This window comes from Adiantum capillus-veneris, chromosome 4, assembly GCF_014529385.1.
Source record: "Adiantum capillus-veneris isolate H3 chromosome 4, ASM1452938v2, whole genome shotgun sequence".
Lineage (NCBI taxonomy): Eukaryota > Viridiplantae > Streptophyta > Polypodiopsida > Polypodiales > Pteridaceae > Adiantum > Adiantum capillus-veneris.
In genome coordinates this window covers 16,526,135-16,546,125 of record NC_140934.1, presented here as the reverse complement: position 1 = coordinate 16,546,125, position 19,991 = coordinate 16,526,135, and the positions used below count along the sequence as shown (strand labels likewise).

Below are 19,991 nucleotides of genomic sequence, written 5' to 3'. Positions count from 1 at the left end.
CTCTCTCTCTCTCTCTCTCTCTCTCTCTCTCTCTCTCTCTCTCTCTCTCTCTCTCTCTCTCTCTCTCTCTTCAATTGTTTTGAAGTGCTAAAAGTCTATCCAAATCTGTTCTTTTTAGTTGGCACGGGGTGCCTCTTCCCATTGCATTGGGCCATATTAGCACTAATGATGGAACTTGTGTTGATCCTAACGCACCACGTGCCAACGGAAAAAGATCAAACGAGACAAACTTTAAGTATTTCAATAACAACTGAACTAAAAGAGATGCACGACATACGAGTGACGAGACGCAGAGTGGCGGAGTTCCACCCCAAGAGAGTATTGGCCCCGAACCCTAGCACCCCTTTCGGTCTTTCTTTATATTGCTTCAACTCAATATACAGGAGATGGCTCCGCTCTGCACTTGCTCCCGCAAAGATGCCAGATAAGAGAGCCCACCCTCATATTTAAAGCCCCTAGGCCCAAAAGCAATTTACATGAAAAGCTATGAGTCTAAGCAACTGGCATAAGTGGAATCTGGTCCCAAAACTGCCAGCACGTAAAACACAGAAATCCGTACACCTCCCACGTCAACGCAAAACACGGGCTGCCGAACAATGCCACGTTGCAGCCAACGCAAAACGCAGAAGGTCTGTACAGCTGCTGCCACGTCATCACTTTGCTATGCAATTCTTCAGAGTGTGTGTGTGGATGCTTTATTGTAACTGTCTTAGGGTCACTTGGGCCCCACCAGACGGGGGTCCCATAAATTGGTAAAGCTCTTTAATAATTTGCCCCCCTCGGGGAAAACCTGTAAGTGGGTGAAAACTTCTGCTGTTCTACTGCTTCTAGGGTTTAGGCCCCTTGGCCCAGATCTGCAGGTTGGCTCTGGTCTTCTGTGGCTTGACACGTAACAGTTTGTGACAGTGTCATTCTAGCCATGTACTCAGCTGGAGGCATATACAACATCGGCTGAAACTCCTATCATCAATTGATGAGACCAATTACCCCAGTGTGTGTAGAGCTTGGTAGCAATATATGCCCCCCGCCTCCCCCCCCCCCCCCCCCATAAAACACACATTCACATACACTTTCTTTTTGTATACATGTGAATACATTGCTACAAAGGCCCCCAAAATGAAGCATACCGCGAGCCTTTCACATTCCAAACACCCCAGCCATGCTTAAGACACGTAGACTCCAATTGTTTTTCTGTAATCACCACTTAAAGGAAAGCTTCCATGTCAAGTCCATATATATCTTCTAAAATTGCTGCATTTATAGCCTAGGACGCTATGCTAGTTCATACAGCACCTTTGAATAGAACCTCAATGCTGAGAGTAGCTATAGTGATTTTGGAACACCCCTTCCACTTTGTCAAGAATTAAGGTACTATTTCCTCTTGAAAACATGGTAACTAACCTGAAATTCCTCTTCGAGCCGAATTACTTGAGTGGCATCCTCAATACCCAGCCTGCCCCGATAAACTGCCATAGCTACCACAAGCGACTTAGCTGATGCTGAGAGGGCATCTATTGCAGCCAGCTGCCAGTCATTTGTATTCTTCAAGGCCCTCTCTAAGGCATTAACCACCTCATCAGGTTGATTACCCACAAACAGGCTCATTGAGTGACTTGGTCTGAATCCAAACTCCTTTTTCATCCAGTCCAACAGAGGATTCATCACCTCTGCCTGTAACTCTGCCCAAATGATACTATTAACTCAAAGTGAATGACCAAATTGATCCAGACAAACATCAATAGCATCAATCGGCTCAATGAAACAGATATAACTTGTTGCAACACTTCACCATACATTCTTATTGAGGACTCATGCATACCACCAAGGGGGGAATCCTCCTTGTCTCGACAGCAAGTAGCATCTGTATGAAAAAATTCCAGTAAATTATGGATTATCGTTTCCCTTTCTTTTGGAACTTTGTCGATCGCTGTGGAGGCGAGCTTCATCAACGGCATCGTAAAAGGCCTGATTGCATCTTGATCCTGTAAAACAGGATGATAAGAGGTCATTTTCAACTATAAATAACAATTTTTAAATAAGTATGCTCAGAAAGGTCTGTACTTCTGGATTATAAGGTTCAGAAAGAAAAAGAATTTTTAACATCTATATGAGGCCGAAGTCGGCCTATGAGACAAATGAAGTATACATGTGTGCATGTCCTCTTATCTATCGGAAAAGACAAAACAATCCAAACTAGTACAGACTCCAGAGACCCTGGTGTATGATGGAATCCGGGGGAGTTTCGACATCTCTATGGTTCATCCAGTCGGCCCCAAGGACAGGTGCTAGGCAGTGAGGGCTGTTTTGTGGCTGTGTCCGGCCGTGTGAGGTAGGTTTCTCATGTCGGGTTGTGTATAGTATGTTTAGCCTTCGGTTTTGGCTCTGTTCCATGGCCATTAGGCTCCTACAAGGTGGGAGTATTTTTCCAATCCCTGCGAGTATTTTTTCCATTGACCATATGGCTCCCTATTTCCCATTTCTCCAGGTCATAGGGGCTGGTGGACAGCTGGCCGATGAAACCGGCCTGTTCAATCCAAAAAGGGCGGTAATCTTTACTTCAAACCTTGATTTAGCTTTCACCCATTATTAGTCGTCTATTTTACCTGTACTTTCAAGACACAACAAAGGGGAGAGGGATACAGGCTGCTAGATTGCACATGTATGAGTAGACGGACACCAGATTGGCCCCTAACTTAGGCGCCCCTTTCGGTATTTCTTTATTGTTCAAAAGAGGGAATAAACGCTGTGGTTCCTACAAGCTGCCCCGCACAAACACGGCTGCATTTCCACTGTTCCAGCTCGATTTCGGCAGCATAACTGTACTAGCACCCTTCACAGTCAGTATTCCCACGCATTGGCTGACTTTCTCGACGCATACGGGCACTTTGCAAAACCTGGCGAGAATCTGCAGCACGCTGAATTCTCTGTTTTCAGCCCTGAAAATGCACCAGATCACCTGTACAACGGTCCCCTTGCGTCCCCGAACCTCCTGGGGGTATTAGGGTCCGTTTAGGGCCAAAACCCTAAACCTGCAAAAATACACAGCAGGCTGTAATTTACTGTTTCGGGCTCCGTTTCGCGTGCCGGTCGCATCCTTAGCAAGTCCTCGAGCTCCCGCACCTGTAGGGCTACTTGCCCTTTGAATCGGACGAGATTTCTAGCGTGAAACCTCTCCGAATTCACCTGTACCTGCGGGGGGGATTAGCCGCTAGCTAATCCAGTACCTGTGCAAGAGGCTCTTGCCTCGACAATCGCGCATGAACCCACACAACTGTACATTGGTCAAATGAAAAGCCCACTAGAGGGGCATAACATACTGCCAAAGGGGAGAGAGAGGGCAGTGCGTAGCGTGCAGGGCATCACTCCTGGCACCACACTGTGCATAAGAGGGAAAGCAAGCACTCCATAGCTCTCAACCTGTGACAAAACTGAAAATGAGGCTCTCCCCCTCCTAAATTCAGCGCCACTTCTTGTTGCATGAGGCAAGTGCACCAGAAGGTGCCACTTGGCACATTTATAAGCATTTTCCCGTTTCGGGGTTGCCGTCTAAAAATATCCCAACCGGTTGCCCAGTTGACTTCACGGCAGAGTAAGAAAATGTTCCCTTTGTCATTCCGGCGGTAATGACGTCAACACATTTTCAGGTCCCAAAATAGCAGTTCCCTAAACTTTAGGAGATGCTGCCATTGTATCTTTCTAGGTCATCCGACCCTCTTTGTACACTGCGGCCACATCCAGAACTGAAATGTAGCCTCTGTAGCAAAGGATTCCACTTTGGCTAGTCAATGACCCCACTTGGCTAACCATAGTCCTTGTCCAACCTTAGTGCTCTCTTGCCCTCAGGCCTGGACTCCCTCTGGACAGTTCCACACTAGCTATGCAATGCAGGGCAGTTAGATTTCCCGAGGGGTGTTTCCAAAAAGTGAAAGTAAATAGATAATAAGAAAGAAATCAACAAAAAGGATAGATAGTAGTCACACGCTGGTGACAGCCGACCTAGACATATGTGGGTATATAGTGGACAGGGCACAAGAGGTGTACAAAGTGAAGAGCCTATGGTGCAGGGCGCCCTCATTGGGCAGCCCTAGGAGGAGTATGCACGCCCCGGGGGGGGGGGGGGGAGGGGGGCAGCAGCATGCGTAGCGTTTTTGCTGGCCTCCCATCCCTAGCATTTTTCTCCACGGTGTGCAGGGCAGCACTGTCATGCAGATGATGGGTGGCAGGGGCATTCCCCTAGAGTTTTTCTTCTCAGAGCATCTCTACGGAGACGATGTGATCACCACGATGCATAGCACCACAGCAGAGGTGCAGGCACAAAAGAGGAGGTTCCATGCTCTCTACACGAGAAATGTTTCCTTCTTTTCTCCAGAATCAATTCTCTTGCTAGGAGGAGCCCCCACCAAAGCCTCGCTTCGTCATGAGGCTAGGGCAGCCCATGTGGAGACTGTGTCAGTGGTCACTTGTATGAGCAGATTGTTTTCACAATAGAGAGCCTCTCCCAGATCTCTCTCTCTCTCTCTCTCTCTCTCTCTCTCTCTCTCTCTCTCTCTCTCTCTCTCTCTCTCAAATGTCTCGTCTCTTTATACCTTAGTGATCTCTCTTCTCCACAGGTGTGCCTTGTTCATGTGTTTGGCATTGCAGGTGTTCTAGATCGGAGTCGAGGTACGCACCAGAACATGAGCCAGTTCTTGTCTTCATTGCATCTTCCTCTGCCACCTTTGACATGGTATCAGAGCCTTTGGTGACATGACCACCCTGGATGCTCAAATACGGCTAATCCGATGCGGTTTTGGACGTGATTGAGAGAGAAGAAGCTTGCTGTTTTTCCCTGGTTTTCTCCAAGTTTGAGGCAGATTTCCGTATGGGGCGGCCTTGGATCCTCGTCTACAACTTCCCCGTCTTTACCCTTGATTACCCCGACCTCTCTTCACCGAGAGGAACCCGATGGAGGCTTCAGGATGTGTAGCAGTGTTGGATTGTTTGGTTATGGAGTCATGTTATCACGCGTTCCCGCAAAGGGAGAAAGCATGCGGTTGTTGGATCCAGAGGGGGAGCTATTCATTTCTAGCTTCTTCTTCAGAGAGAAGTGTTTGGACAGCAGTAGGATTTTCTTCAACACTTCTGGAGGAGGTTTCTATGGCTGTGTTTTCTTCGAGGAGATGGATTGGCAGATTTGCTATGCCTTTTGCAAATGTCTTTCTATCCGATGGGTAGCAGGTTGATGATTCGGCTGCACTTTTGTACAGGCTTGTGGATTATGGATCACAAAGAGGGATCTCTTCTCTTCTTGAAGCAAAGGATTTTCTTTGATTTTCCTTGTCATCTAAGGATGGACGTTCTAGTTCCGGCTTTAATTGACTCTTGTTTATCCGATATGCAACAATTCAGGTGCCTATTCCAATGCATGGGTTGAAGTTGGCTTTGGCTTTGACAGGCAAAGGGGGATACTTCTACCTCCAACACCAATTCTTGTTTGATCATCCGACTTCCTTGGATGAGGTTTAGAGGTGGTGCCAGACCCTTAGCCAACAGTGACAACAGTTCAAGGAGGTTCTTTGATGGAGTGTGAACTTCCCCTTTCTCCATGTCTCTCCTTCCTCAGTGGTTACACATTTGGTCACTTCTTTGAGCTTGTCGGTACTAGTTGTCAAAAAGTTTACCATCTCTTGTGAGATTGTCAGCACCACTTTTGGGACAAGTTTGCAACCTTCTATTGGCAGTTTTCTTGATGATCGACAACAGATTTGTCGAGATCCTTCATGTTGTGTATTAGATATTGATTGCACTGTTCAGTTGCAGGTATAGCAACGGTACAAAGAACAATTTTGTTGAAGATTTTATGGAAGCAAGTTTTTATAGTGGGAGTATATGTGCTCTTCCAAGTCTGTACGCAGTTTGGCATATTCTATTGGATTGTACCTACAAGCTTGATCTTCGCAGATGCAAAGAAGTGGCGAACATTTGATTTGATCTCAGGGAGTTTGTGTCACCAGGAGGTGTATTTTTTCTGTTGCCTTCCGTAAATAAGTACTAGGTATTTTTATTTATTTTTACTTTTACTTGTTTTCCCCGGAACCCTTGAAAAGGTGCAAGTGGACATTGCATGGCCAGTGTGAAACGGCTGCGGCCGAATAGGTTTCTCACAGCGGGAGTCTAGGTCGGTCAGTCTGGGACTGGTCAGGCCAGTTAGCACTGAATTCTGATGAGTATGGAAGCCTGTGTGCGCCAAATGAAGTTTGGACCACTCGGAAAGTCGCTTATAACTTTATAAGTCAGTGGGAACTAGAGAATTAACTCAAAAGGGGCAAACTGGACACATGGTGGCTCCAGGCAGTTTTGCCACTTCCAGCATGAAGAGGGGGCGCCCAATTTGAGAGAGGAGGCTGATTTTTTATCATAAGTGAGCTACAGTGTGTGTGTGAGTAGTGGGTGCAGGTTTACAGCTTTAATGGAAAGCTTGCCTTCTCCTCTGTCTCATGTAGCGCGATGATTTGCTCTCGTGCATCTCTCTCTCCCCTTTGGCACACATGGTAATGCCCCACTAGTTGGGCTACTCATATGAACATGTACAGTTATGGGGGTTTATGCGCGTTTGCCAAGGCAAGAGCCTTCTGAACAGGAACCGGATTAGCTAATTGCTAATCCCCCACAGGTACGCACAGTTCCATCGCGAAAGATTGCGAGTTGGGAGAGTTTTCTCGCGTGAAAACGCGTCCAATTCACAGGGGAACTGTCCCATTGCGTGCGGGAGCCCTTGGGACACGCGTAGGCGTGTTCGCTCCGCTCAAAACGATCCAAAACAGCGAATTGCAGCCTGCTGTGTTTTCCTGCAGGTTTAGGGTTTCGCACCTAAACTGTAAGGGAACACCGGGGGAGCCTCGTGAGAGCCTTGGGATGCGTGTACAAGCTTTTGGGCACCCGGCAGTGAAAAACAGGGAATTACAGCCCGCTGAAATTCTGTGACAGCTCACCAGAAAGCTTCCAGATAGCGAGGGAATCCGTCCTAGACAAGTGCTTTTGACCTACAGGGGTTTTTGCGCTGTTATGCTGCCAAAATCAGGTCGAAAACCTGCGTTTTCAGCCCTCGCCAGGTTTGGACAGCTTTGTGAAAGCTTGTGCGAAGTGGTCGGATCGTCTACCTTAATTTGAATAAAGAAATACCAAAAGGGGCGTCAGTCTTTGGGGCCTACAGGGTGTCGGTCTCGTGTGCGCAGTGACATTCTAGTCGCTGGACAGAACTCTCAGTGCTCTGTGTAAAGTTAACAGGTAATTGAAATAGTACCGCCCTCTACGTTGTACATGCCGGTTATATGGTTCCATCGACGGGATAGTCACTTTTTCTTCAAAAAGTGCAGCGTGGATTGTTGTGGGTGAAAGCAACACAGAGCTTGTCGATATGGCAGAGAAGAGAGACCAAGTACCTGAAGAGGGATCTTCCTCACATGGCACGGAGAAAGTTCCTTCAACTCTTCAAGAAGAGGACAGGTTGTTTAGAACTCAACTGCGTTGCTGCATGGACATGTTTCAGCAGTTGGCTAACAACCCAAGGATGCAAGAGTTCTTACACGCTCCGACACAGGGTTTTCAACCTCCTACACAAGGCACGACTGAGCCGTTGCAAGAAAAGGAGATTTCCAATGCGCAGAGGACTCATGATGCTCGAGGGAAAGCCCATGTGGTTGAGCAACTAGCGGTGTCCAATGATCCAAAGCAACTTGCTTTAACTGGACAAGAACCGTTTGTGAATGGTCAAGGGAGTAATGAGCACGCTATGCGTCAGACCCTTCCATTACCTAATACTTATCCTGGTTATTTTGGAGGTGGTTCAGTGTTTCAAGCTATGGCTTGACCTTCCACAGGTTATATGCCAGGTAATGTGTTCGGGACAATGCAAACAGGCATGGGTAACCCTATGTACGCGAACATGGGTGTCCAACCATGTTTTCAGGGTGCCTATGGCCAGTTTCGAGTGCCTGGAACACAATTTGGTATAGCTGGTTTTTCGCAGCCATACGTACAAAATGCAGATATGACAGGAAAAACAGTTGATGCGAGTACTCGAATGAACACTCATGGAGCACCATTGTTACAGGCACCTGTTTATGATAATGTGGCTCCTTTGAGTCAGCTTAAGGATTACAAGGAAGGTGGGCAGGGAGTGAAGTTTGAAACTTTCAGAGGAACTGAGGACCAATTGAAGGCTTTGACCTTCATACAGCAGTTCGATGCAGCTTATGCTGGTGGAAACTTCACGGAATCTTCAAAGATACGCAAGGCTGCCACTTTCTTGAAAGGGGATGCGCTTCAATGGTGGACCGCATTGTTGAACCAAGGTCAAGCCCCAACAACGTGGGTCCAATTCAAACAACTTTTTGGGCCTGCATGGTTGACAAACACTTTTGAAGTGGATGTGATGACAGAATGGCACGAGTTGAATGCTAAACAGTGTTCGAATCTGGAAGAGTACAATAAAGTTATAAACAGTTTTGGGCCACACTATTGCCAGTCACCTCTTACAGGTTTGTGCCATTGTCAGAACAGATTGAGAAGTACTGTTGCGGATTGCCCAAGAAAATCACGGACTACTGCACAAAGACTACTGTCATGAATATGTTTCAGTTGATAGAGAATGCAAGAGTGGCCAGCAATTTGTCAATGGGAGATTCCGATGGATTTAATAGCCACAAGAAAGGGTCCCAAGGAAAACAGTTTTCAGCCAAGGGCAATGTTGCAGCAAAGCCTTCTGAGCCTCCCACAAAGAAGCCCTCCGCTGAAGAAGGTGATACGTCCAAGAAGCAATCTAAGTCTTCTTCAGGATGAGGACAAGGACAAAAGAGGCATTTTTCTGGCAAAACTTTTGAAGAACGGAAAGCTCTTAGGGAGGCCAAGAAATGCTACATTTGTGAACAAGAAGGACATTTTGCGAACAAATGCCCACAGAAGAAGTCACGGGATAAGGATGACAAGTCAGACCATAAAGGGAAGAAGCCAAAGCCAAGTGCAGGACTTGTTCCAGATTTGGTTGGAGACCAGCCAAACACAGATGCCACAGAGTTGTGCAGAGCTTGGGGCAAAGTTAGAGACCAGACAGTGCTGGTTTTCTTTGATCCAGGAGCCCGTGCAAATTTTCATATTACCAGAATTGGCATCAAAGTTGGGCATTCGTGCAGAGGAGATGGGTATGACAGGGGAAGCAGGTTTGGTATGCCCAAGTCATTCAGAGCCCGTTACTCCCATTTTGGGGAAGCTTCGTCTGCACATTCAGAGTTATGTGGATACGGAAGAGTTTCATATTATGCCACTTGAGGGCTGTGATGTGTTACTAGGTATCCCATGGTGTTACAGGTTGCATGCTATGGTGGATACTTACAACAAAAAGATTACCCTTGTACATAGAGGAAAGACTCATGTCCTTGATGTAAAGCTTAAAGGCGAGTCTGTTCCAGTTGTTTTTGCTTCTGCTATTTCATCTGTAATAAAGAATCATCTTTCTGCGTACTTGATCTTTGCAAAAGAAGTACCTCAAGTTGTATCTAATTTGTCTACCTTAGATAAAGACAGGTCAACTTTTTTGAGTGGTTTCAGTGATTGTTTTTCGGACTCTTTGCCAGGGGAGTTAGCTCCTGAGAGACCTGAGGATCATACCATAGATCTTGTGCCAGGTTCTAGTCCAGCGAATAGACCACCATACAGGGTTAGTGCAGCCCAGCAGAAAGAGATTATGAGTCAGGTCAACGAGCTTTTAGAGAAGGGGCTGATTCAGCCCAGTTCATCCCCTTTTTGTTCACCTATACTCTTAGTGCAGAAGAAGGATGGTTCATGGCGCATGTGCATTGACTATCGCGCCTTGAACAAGAATACCATCAAGAACAGGTTCCCCATACCGAGGATAGATGACATTCTTGATCGGCTTGAGGGAGCGTCATTGTTTACAAGAATAGACCTAAAGAGTGGGTATCATCAGATACGCATTAGGCCAGAAGATGTCCATAAGACTGCGTTCAGGACAACATTTGGTCTCTATGAGTTTCTTGTTATGCCATTTGGTCTCACAAATGCTCCGGCCACGTTTAATAGAATGATGGACAGAATTTTTAGACCACATAGAAACTTCGTGGGTACCTTCTTTGACGACATGATGGTCTATTCGAAGTCTGAAGAGGAGCATAGGGATCACTTGACTGCAGTTTTCAATAAGTTACGTAAGAACAAGCTACTCATTAATGCGAAGAAGAGTGAATTTTTTTTGCAAGAGATTCACTTCCTTGGGCACATTGTTTCAAAGGATGGGGTACGCATGGATCCCGCTAAAGTGGAAGCAATTAGGTCATGGCCAGACTTGAAGTCCGTACATGACATTCGAAGCTTTCTACGCTTATGTTCCTACTACAGGAGGTTCATCCGAAATTTTGCTGAGATTGCTTCTCCACTCCTTGCACTACAAGGAAAAGGAGTTACTTTCAAGTGGACAGCCAAGGAAATTTTAGCGTTCAAACACTTGAAAGAGAAGCTGACTTCAGATCCGGTAATCATTTTGCCAGATCTTTCAAAACCTTTTGTGGTTCAGTGTGATGCGTGTGGCCATAGTCTTGGTGCAGTTCTAATGCAGAATGGCCGAGTAGTCGCATATGAGAGCAGAATTCTTTTGAAGACTGAAAGGAACTTGCAAGTCTATGAGAAAGAATTGTTGGCAGTAATTCATGCTCTCACTAGTTGGAAACACTATCTGCTAGGGGCTGATTTTGTTGTCCAAACGGATCATCAAACCTTGCGATGTTTTCTCACACAGACAAAGTTGTCTGAGAAGCACATGCGATGGGCAAACATCTTGTCAATGTTCCATTTTCAGATTGTGCATGTGCAAGGGAAAAAGAATGTGGTGGCTGATGCGTTGTCACGAAAGCCCCAAATTTCAGCAGTGTCAATTCTGTACCATTGTGAACTAGACGAAATGAAGACACAATATGCTGAAGATTCAAATTTTGCAAGGATATATGACCAGCTTGTTGATAGGCAACATCATGAGCACTTTATGCTTAAGAATGACTTTCTCATGATGCATGGAAAGTTATGCGTTACTAAACAGTTACGGCCAAAGATTTTGATGGAAAGTCATGCTCCACCTTATGCTAGGCATCGTGGAATTGATGCGACAGTGAAAGGGGTTGAGGCATTCTTCTATTGGCCAACTTTACGTCAAGATGTTGACACATTTGTAAGATCATGCTTAGTATGCCAAAAAGTCAAATTTGACAGGCAAAAGCAACAGGGATTGTTGCAGCCATTGTCGATCCCTGACAGGCCATGGGAAAGCATAGCAATGGACTTTATCTTTGATCTTCCAAGGACGCAAACAGGCAATGATGGGATTTGGACTATCATTTGTAGGTTCAGTAAGCAGGCCCATTTCATTCCTGTGAAGAAGAAGATAAAGCCAAAACACATGGTCAAGATATTTATGAGCAATATCTTTAAATATCACGGGATAGCTCAGTCAATTGTCAGTAACAGGGATCCACGTATGACAAGTCTTTTCTGGAAGGCATTGTTTGAGAACATGGGCACTACGCTAAAGTTCTCTTCTTCGTTTCATCCGCAAACTGATGGACAGTCAGAAGAGGCAAATTCTACTGTTTTGGACCTGCTCAAATGTTATGTGTCAGAGCACAAGGCAACTTGGGAACACCATCTTCCATTGGTTGAATATGCTTACAATAAAACTATGCATACGTCAACAGGTAAGGCACCATTTGAGATAGTGGAAGGAGGGAAGAAAGTCCCGCCCATTTTGCAGACTAAAGACAAGATTTTTGAGGCAGATAAGTATGTGCAAGATATGGATGAAACATACAGGAAGATAAAGATTGCTCTTGAGAAGACTCAGGCTAAGCAAAAGAAAGCTGTTGATCGTCACCGTCGTGAACTTGTATTTTCACTTGGTGATTGGGTGCTTTTGCGCTTTGAAAAGGCCAGGTTAAGGAAAAGGAAAAGCAAGGAACGCTTGTTTCCTAAGCTCAGTATGCGATATTATGGTCCTTTTCAAATTTCAAAAAACATCAACGATGTAGCTTACAGGTTGAAGCTACCCGAAGGCTGGAAAATACATAATGCTTTTCATGTCAGCCTTCTAAGACCCTTTGTTGGTGATGTGCCAGAGAATATGCTTGATGAGGAACAACCCGAAGTGGAAGAATTGGATGAAATCCTTGTTCCTGAACAGATATTGGCACATAAAGAAAGAAAGGTTAGAGGAAAGGTTGCAAGACGCTATTTGGTGAAGTTCAAGAACTATCCATCGTTGGATGCCAAATGGATGGAAGAGTCTGAATTGGTTGATTCACCTCAACTATTGCAATTGTATCTTGAAGCCTTTCAGATGGAACCCACAGTGACTTGATGTAGACTTTTTGGAGCAAGGCAAGAGCATGGTTCATGATGCTCAAGAGAGTAGTTAAGAAATTGTATCTACTCTTTCCATACAGAATTTAGCTAGAAAAGTTTGTGCTTGAGAGTACACTAGAGGACTTCTATGCTTGATATATGTGTCGTAGCCAGGTTGGTGGGATTGTTTAATCGTCTAACGCTACATTTCCGGAAGCATATATATCTTGGATTCCCATCATAGAATATATGTGATATCAGTAGATACTAACTGTATTATTGGCATGCAAGCGAGGTCGCTTGCAGTATTTCAAGGGTGGGGTGTGTCACCAAGAGGTGTAATTTTCCTGTTGCCTTTCGTAAATAAGTACTAGGTATTTTTATTTATTTTTATTTTTACTTGTTTTCCCCGGAACCCTTGAAAAGGTGCAAGTGGACATTGCATGGCCAGTGTGAAACGGCTGCGGCCGAATAGGTTTCTCACAACGGGAGTCTAGGTCGGTCAGTTTGGGACTGGTCGGGCCAATTAGCACTGAATTCTCATGAGTATGGAAGCCTATGTGCGCCAAATGAAGTCTGGGCCACTCGGAAACTCACTTATAACTATATAAGTCAGTGGGAACTAGAGAATTAACTCAAAAGGGCAAACTAGACACATGGCGGCTCCAGGCTGTTTTGCCATTTCCAGCATGAAGAGGGGGTGCCCAATTTGAGAGAGGAGGCTGATTTTTTATCATAAGTGAGCTACAGTGTGTGTGTGAGTAGTGGGTGCAGGTTTACAGCTTTAATGGAAAGCTTGCCTTCTCCTCTGTCTCATGTAGCGCGATGATTTGCTCTCGTGCATCTCTCTCCCCTTTGGCACACATGGTAATGCCCCACTAGTTGGGCTACTCATATGAACATGTACAGTTATGGGGGTTTATGCGTGTTTGCCAAGGCAAGAGCCTTCTGAACAGGAACCGGATTAGCTAATTGCTAATCCCCCACACGTAGGCACAGTTCCATCACGAAAGATTGCGAGTTGGGAGAGTTTTCTCGCGTGAAAACTCGTCCAATTCACAGGGGAACTGTCCCATTGCGTGCGGGAGCCCTTGGGACACGCGTAGGCGTGTTCGCTCCGCTAAAAACGATCCGAAACAGCGAATTGCAGCCTCCTGTGTTTTTCTGCAGGTTTAGGCCCTAGGGTTTCGCACCTAAACTGCAAGGGAACACCGGGGGAGCCTCGTGAGAGCCTTGGGATGTGTGTTCAGGCTTTTGGGCACCCGACAGTGAAAAACAGGGAATTACAGCCCGCTGAAATTCTGTGACAGCTCACCAGAAAGCTTCCAGATAGCGAGGGAATCCGTCCTAGACAGATGCTTTTGACCTACAAGGGTTTTTGCGCCGTTATGCTGCCAAAATCAGGTCGAAAACCTGCGTTTTCAGCCCTCGCCAGGTTTGGACAGCTTTGTGAAAGCTTGTACGAAGTGGTCGGATCGTCTACCTTAATTTGAATAAAGAAATACCAAAAGGGGCGTCAGTCTTTGGGGCCTACAGGGTGTCGGTCTCGTGTGCGCAGTGACATTCTAGTCGCTGGACGCAACTGTGTTCTCTTCCCTTCTCAATGCTCTGTGTAAAGTTAACAGGTAATTGAAATAGTACCGCCCTCTACGTTGTACAGGCCGGTTATAGTTTGCTTGAGTAGCTAGGTCTTTAGACCTCGACGGCTTCTTTGGCAAACATGATCCTAAGGTGACGACCTTTCAGGTCTTCCTATTCTTTGCAATCCGAGTTTATCGATGGTGTTATTCTCTTTGAGTCTCGAGTTTCATGAGATTCAAGTTTTGCTATTCAGTTACAAAGGAAGTAGTTTTACTCAAGTTGTCTCAGATTTCTTTTGGTGGTACTCATTCTCTTTTCCACGATTGAGCGGGAGGGGGACTTCCTATTTTAAGGGGAGTTCTTAGCTTTACCTATGGAGCTTTCAGCGGCAATGTTTGCTTTGTTCCAACGTGGGATTGAGTCAGTTGTTCCCTCAGAGTGTAATTTTGAGGATACTTCTCTTTCACAGGGAGCTTTTAAGTTACTACCTTCAGTTGACCTCCGTGTTAAAGTCGATGATGCGGAAGTATAGAGAGAGAGAGAGAGAGAGAGAGAGAGAGAGAGAGAGAGAGAGAGAGAGAGAGTCATGATTGTACAATACAATGGGGGTTGAGGGTTGCTTATATAGCAACCTCAATAAATTGCCCTACCCAGACTTTGACAAATAGGTGAAATAAATACCTAAAAGCCAAACTAAATAATGGGATCACATTGGGCAGTTCACATGAGATGCCAAAACTCTAACACCCTCTCTGCAGCTCATAGTGGACATAAATAGTGAGACCAAGTGGATATACCTCGGATTTGCTACCCTCACCTTTGTACCTTAGAAGAATGCCATCTTGAGCATCGGTTGCCTTGTAGAAAATTAAACTATAGACCAAACTCATCCAAGAATGAAGAATCCCCACTCGTGAACTGTGAACACATCACGTCCAAAACTTTCCAGACAATGAGCTTTGAAACACATCACGTCCATAATCCGACCAACAACAATGGATTGGTGCACTCATCCATAGTGTTTTAGATACGACTGATTGGTTCCCTGCCAGATATATGTGCCTTGAACTCCGACCCACGAGTTCAAACGCCAATAACTTGAACTCCAACACAAGGATCCAAATTAATTATCCAGAGAACTTGCCCCTCTGCCACTCATAAGCCTCTCTCTGGCTGCAGGCTGAAGCTAGTGGCGACAATTGACCTCTGACTAGAAATCTGGTTTCATGGCCACTGTGGTCGCCACCACATTTGCCATGCCCATCTCCTCTGTCCAATCTTTATCACCGTTATCTCTGCCAGCTTGCCTTTGCCTTTGTCTTCCTGTGAGTTCCTGCTTTTGTCTTTGGCTTCAAACTCCCAAGCCAAACAAAGCGTCATGTCACAATAAAAACAACTGTTGTCGGACCTTGTGGTGGGTATCGAGACAGCTAACGGAGTATTGGTACTGCCATCCATGTCAAGCTTTCCTTTGCCTCTGTCCTCGAGCAAACTCATCCATTTGATTTTGGCTTCACATTCTCGAGCCAAACAATATGTCGGTTTCCTTGAGAACTATGGTTCGGCATAAGCCGCTAACTCGATGGTTGATCTGCTATCCATAGCCATTTGTTGGTTTTGGTTGATGTCATGGGCGATCGAGCAAGGGGAGGCCATGTTGAAGTTACAAGATCTGGATTTTGCAAGTCATTGCACTTGAAAGGGTAGCTGCACACAACTCCCAAGGCATTCCACACTGCTCTCCAAAATTTTCGGTTGCCCTCAGCCCCTCGCTCACACTTCTCCAAGCCACTTCTCAAGGAGAAAACTCCTCCAATGCCCTCTCTTTGGCTATTCGTCCTCTAGCCGTGCCGAAACGGGAGATTCTTGAGGTCCTTTATATTAGATTTACACCACTCTGCTGCTTCACAAGTCTAGGGCATACATGTATGGCTAGTATGCCTCTGGGCTGGCCACCCACTGCATTGTCCGGCCACCCACCTTGTATTGGGCACCCTATATATTTTTCCATGCTGGTCGTGGCGTTTTTTCTCTACATTTCCCTACCTCCCCTTGGGCACCTATATATGGGGCCAGGGGGGTACCCACTTCCACATATCATCTGATCATTGTACGGGTTTCCTTGTTCTGGTAGTCATGGGGGACTGATCGCCCCCTCTTCCCTACTCCAGAGTTTTGGTTTGTGTCTATTCTCTCTCTCTCTCTCTCTCTCTCTCTCTCTCTCTCTCTCTCTCTCTCTCTCTCTCTCTCTCTCTCTATTGTGACTATGTTAACAACAATACATCTACTCCTAGTTGCAGATACGCGAAGTGCACATCTACTCCTAGTTGCAGATACGCGAAGTGCCATGCATGCCAAGGAGGACCCCTGCGCTTGGATGGTCACACCCCTTCGCCCAAAAGACATACCTCTTCGCCAAAAGCCACACTCCCTCGACGACTGGTCACACCCCTTCACCCTACGAATGCGACTCTTCACCCAATGGTTGCAGCTCTTCGCCGAAAGGATGTGTCTTTTCGCCTAAAGTCATGTCTCTTCACAAAGAGACATGCCTCTTCACTGAGTACTTCAATTCCTATAAAAGGAACCCTTGTATCACACTTTCAATCAATCAAACACAGAGTCTTCTAAGTCTTCTCTCGAGTACAGTTCAAGTTTCTTACGTCTTAAGCATGAGTTTAAGTACTTAATTAAGGATTAGCACCTAGAATCCTCACAGTGGTATCAGAGCAAATTTTTTTCCTGAGACCCGAAGGTTGTGAGCCTCTCACCCTCGCCGCTACACTCTACCCCTTCCCGGGGTTGCATGGAAGCAGAAGAAAGATGGTACGCATGTGCATACAAGCATGAGGTAACTTAAATCTATTCTGTTCCAATTACATACATATAGAACAAAGGACAGGGATGCAAATGTGGGTTTGCGGGAGTGCCACGTACCTGGCCTCCTCATCGGGTGGTGTCCCTTCGAGATTGTGCGCGCACCTCTCCATGTGAACGGACGGTACCTCTTCACCTTGCTCGCACCCTTTCGCATACAGGTGTGTCGCTTCGCCTGTGTGCCCATTCACTCGCAAGGGGCTGAATTCCCTTTGTTGGCTGCTGCATATCCAAAGGGCACCTCTTCGCGAGAGGGCACAAGGAAGCCACCCCTTCCCAAAGATCGCACCCCTTCCCTGAGAGTCACGTACACTAGAGGCTGAATTTATGAAACGTTGGGCTGACATTTGCCTTCGTAGAAGACACAACGCTGGCTGCTTTTGCGTTACAATTTCCCAAATCGCTGGCGTTCAAAGTTTCTTGCGCTACACAATTTCCTACGCTGGCTGAATACTTACGCTGGCTGAATACTTATGCTGGCTGAATACTTACGCTGCTGCAAATTCATTACGCTGGACTAAGTTTCTACGCTGGCTGGCAGCAAGTCAATTTACGCTATTAAAAAAAGTGACCTCATTTTTTAGTGGCCGGCCAATCCCCAATTTTTTAAAAACCCATGTGAACTCACTCACTTTAAAACTAACTTTAAAAAAAAAAAAACAAAGAGAAAACCCACTCTCCCTTGCTCTGCTCTGTGTGCACCTACTGCACAAGATATTTCGCACACATGGCCAACGCGAACCACTACGCAGATTTTTCCCGATGAAATTTTGCGGGTAAATTTCCGTACTCAGAGCTGGAAGTAATACTTATTCCCAATACTCCAGAACCCGAACAATTGGCAGCACCCGAACCAAAGGTTATTATTATTCCAGATTCTCCAGCTCCAATTCCCGGAACCTATTCCCAACCCAAAACTTGCACCTGTTCGAGTTCATTTAAGGCGTAACCATGTCACATTCTCAGGACGGAGGTGGTCAATCTGACGATGCCCTTACTCTTATTAAGGAGCAGATGGCCACACTTTCCGCAAGCCTCACATCACTTCACACTCGCTTGGATGAGATGCACACGGAAAACACTTCTCGAAGTCGACCTGTTGTTTCTCGAACTACAAATGCAGCATCTTCGACACCTTCATCCGAAGCTTCAGTGGATGAACCAAACGAACCAAATCCAAGTGATGAGGTAGACAGTCGCGAACTTCAATTACTTTATAAAATTTTTAATGTTGCACAGGAGAAGAAGCTTGATGTCAAGCTGCCGGAACCGTATAATGGTCGCCGCGACAAGCGCGTCCTGGACCAATGGCTGTTCAAAATGGAGATTTACTTATCGAACACAGACTTGGTCGAGAGTAAAAAAGTTGCACTTGCTAGTTCTTTGCTCAAGGACACAGCATTTCTTTGGTGGCAACGACGGGTTGCTGATGGTAAACACACACCTTCTTGGCATAAATTCCGGCGTGCTATTCGCAAGGCGTTCAAACCTGCCAATGCGGATTTTCATGCCCGGTCCTCTCTTCGCCGCCTGAGCCAGACAGGTTCCTTGGCCGCGTACATCACAGAGTTCCAAAGATTAACTCTGGAGATAGAGACCCTTAGTCCCTCTGATAAACTTCACAGCTTTATCGACGGACTCGAACTCAACCTGAAGGATGATGTGCACAAATACAACCCTACCACTTTGGATGCTGCAATTGCCTGTGGAGCGTCTTGGCGATAATTGACACCCTACACAAAATTTTCTCCCTGGTAACAGATCTTCAAATAGCGCTCGCTTTTCACAGCGTGATCGCAGAGACAACTATAGCCAAAGTCAGCAACATCAGTCTCAGTTCAGACAGCAAGCAACGCAACCTTATTCAACTTCAAAGTTCTATTCTCAAGATCGACAATCTGAAAGCAGATCTTCTTCACATGTTCCTCCACTTGATCGTGGTAAAGGACGCGATTTTTCTCAAGATGGGCATTCCAATACTCAGCAAGGCTCTTCGTCAAATGGACCTTCGACTTCAAAGAAGGAAGAATTATGTACAATTTGCAGTGGTGACCATAGATGATATCAATGTCCAAAGAGACCAAATCCGCCTAATTTGAAAAGAAATTCCAACACGGAAACATCATCGAATTCTGAACAACCAGATTCTGCTAAGGATAAAGGAAAATCTGTGGTCAATACGATTCGTGTCTCAGAGGATACGAGTATTCTTATGAAGCATGCTCAGTGCAATTCTTCAGTTTTGGAGCCTCTCTCAAAGCAAGTTTTGAGCCTTCTTGGACTACTCAACGGTCACTCCATAAATATTTCGGTGGACAGCGGATGCTCGAATAATTTCGTCAGCACTCAGATAGTTCAACAGCTTGGCTTACCAACTCAGAAGACATCTCACTTATATGACGTGGAATTAGCAGATGGATCAATTTTGACTTGTGATCAGACAGTTCGACAGTTGCAGTTCGAGATTCAAACTTATGCAGATCAACTGGATTTTGAAGTCATGCCTTTATCTTATTACGACATGATTCTTGGTCAGCATTGGTTATTTCAATACGATCCAGCAATTAGCTTTCGAGGACATACTATCAATTTGTTCAAAGATGGACGTGAATTGACTTTACACGGGCTTTCTCATGCGGAAAGAGTGATTCAAGCCTCACGTGTACTAGTCAATTGCAAACAGCATGATACAGTGGATTATGAAGAGAATATGATTTCCGATATTTCCGATACAGATACAGATATTATTATTGATGAATTTTTGAATTCATTAACTTCTCCTGAATCAATTGATGAAGACAAAGATAAAGATAGAGTTGCAAATTCCGAGTCTGAAGACAACTATGCTTTCTTTGATTCTTTATTGGATGATGATATGCCAATTGCAAGTCATGAAGTGACAGTTCCAGAAGATGATTCTGAAGAATTTTGGGATTCATTATTGGAAGATGATTACAGTCTCAAGCCAAAATCCTCTCCAGAGATTACTAAAGTTGAAGTTACCCCATCTGAAGAATACCTTGAGAAGATTTCCTCTTCCCCAAATATTTCGCAGTTACTGGAAGATTTTGAACCAAAAATCTTACATCACACGAAGAATTTTGAAGATCAACCTCTTGTTGCAGTCAACCTGATTATGCCAGATTCCTCTA

The 19,991-nt window shown here is 45.5% G+C and overlaps 1 protein-coding gene across 1 annotated transcript in view; it reads right to left on the bottom strand.

Moving 5' to 3' along the window:
• Positions 1 to 19,991, bottom strand: part of LOC147458780 (ATP12 protein-like protein) — a 120,055-nt gene that overhangs the window by 54,779 nt on the left and 45,285 nt on the right. Inside the window, exons 2-3 of the mRNA XM_086510223.1 lie at positions 1,820 to 1,982; positions 1,402 to 1,679 (exon numbers count right to left, since the gene is read on the bottom strand). Of these exons, the coding sequence (XP_086366349.1) occupies positions 1,402 to 1,679; positions 1,820 to 1,982 (441 nt within the window). The remainder of the gene's footprint in view (positions 1 to 1,401; positions 1,680 to 1,819; positions 1,983 to 19,991) is intronic.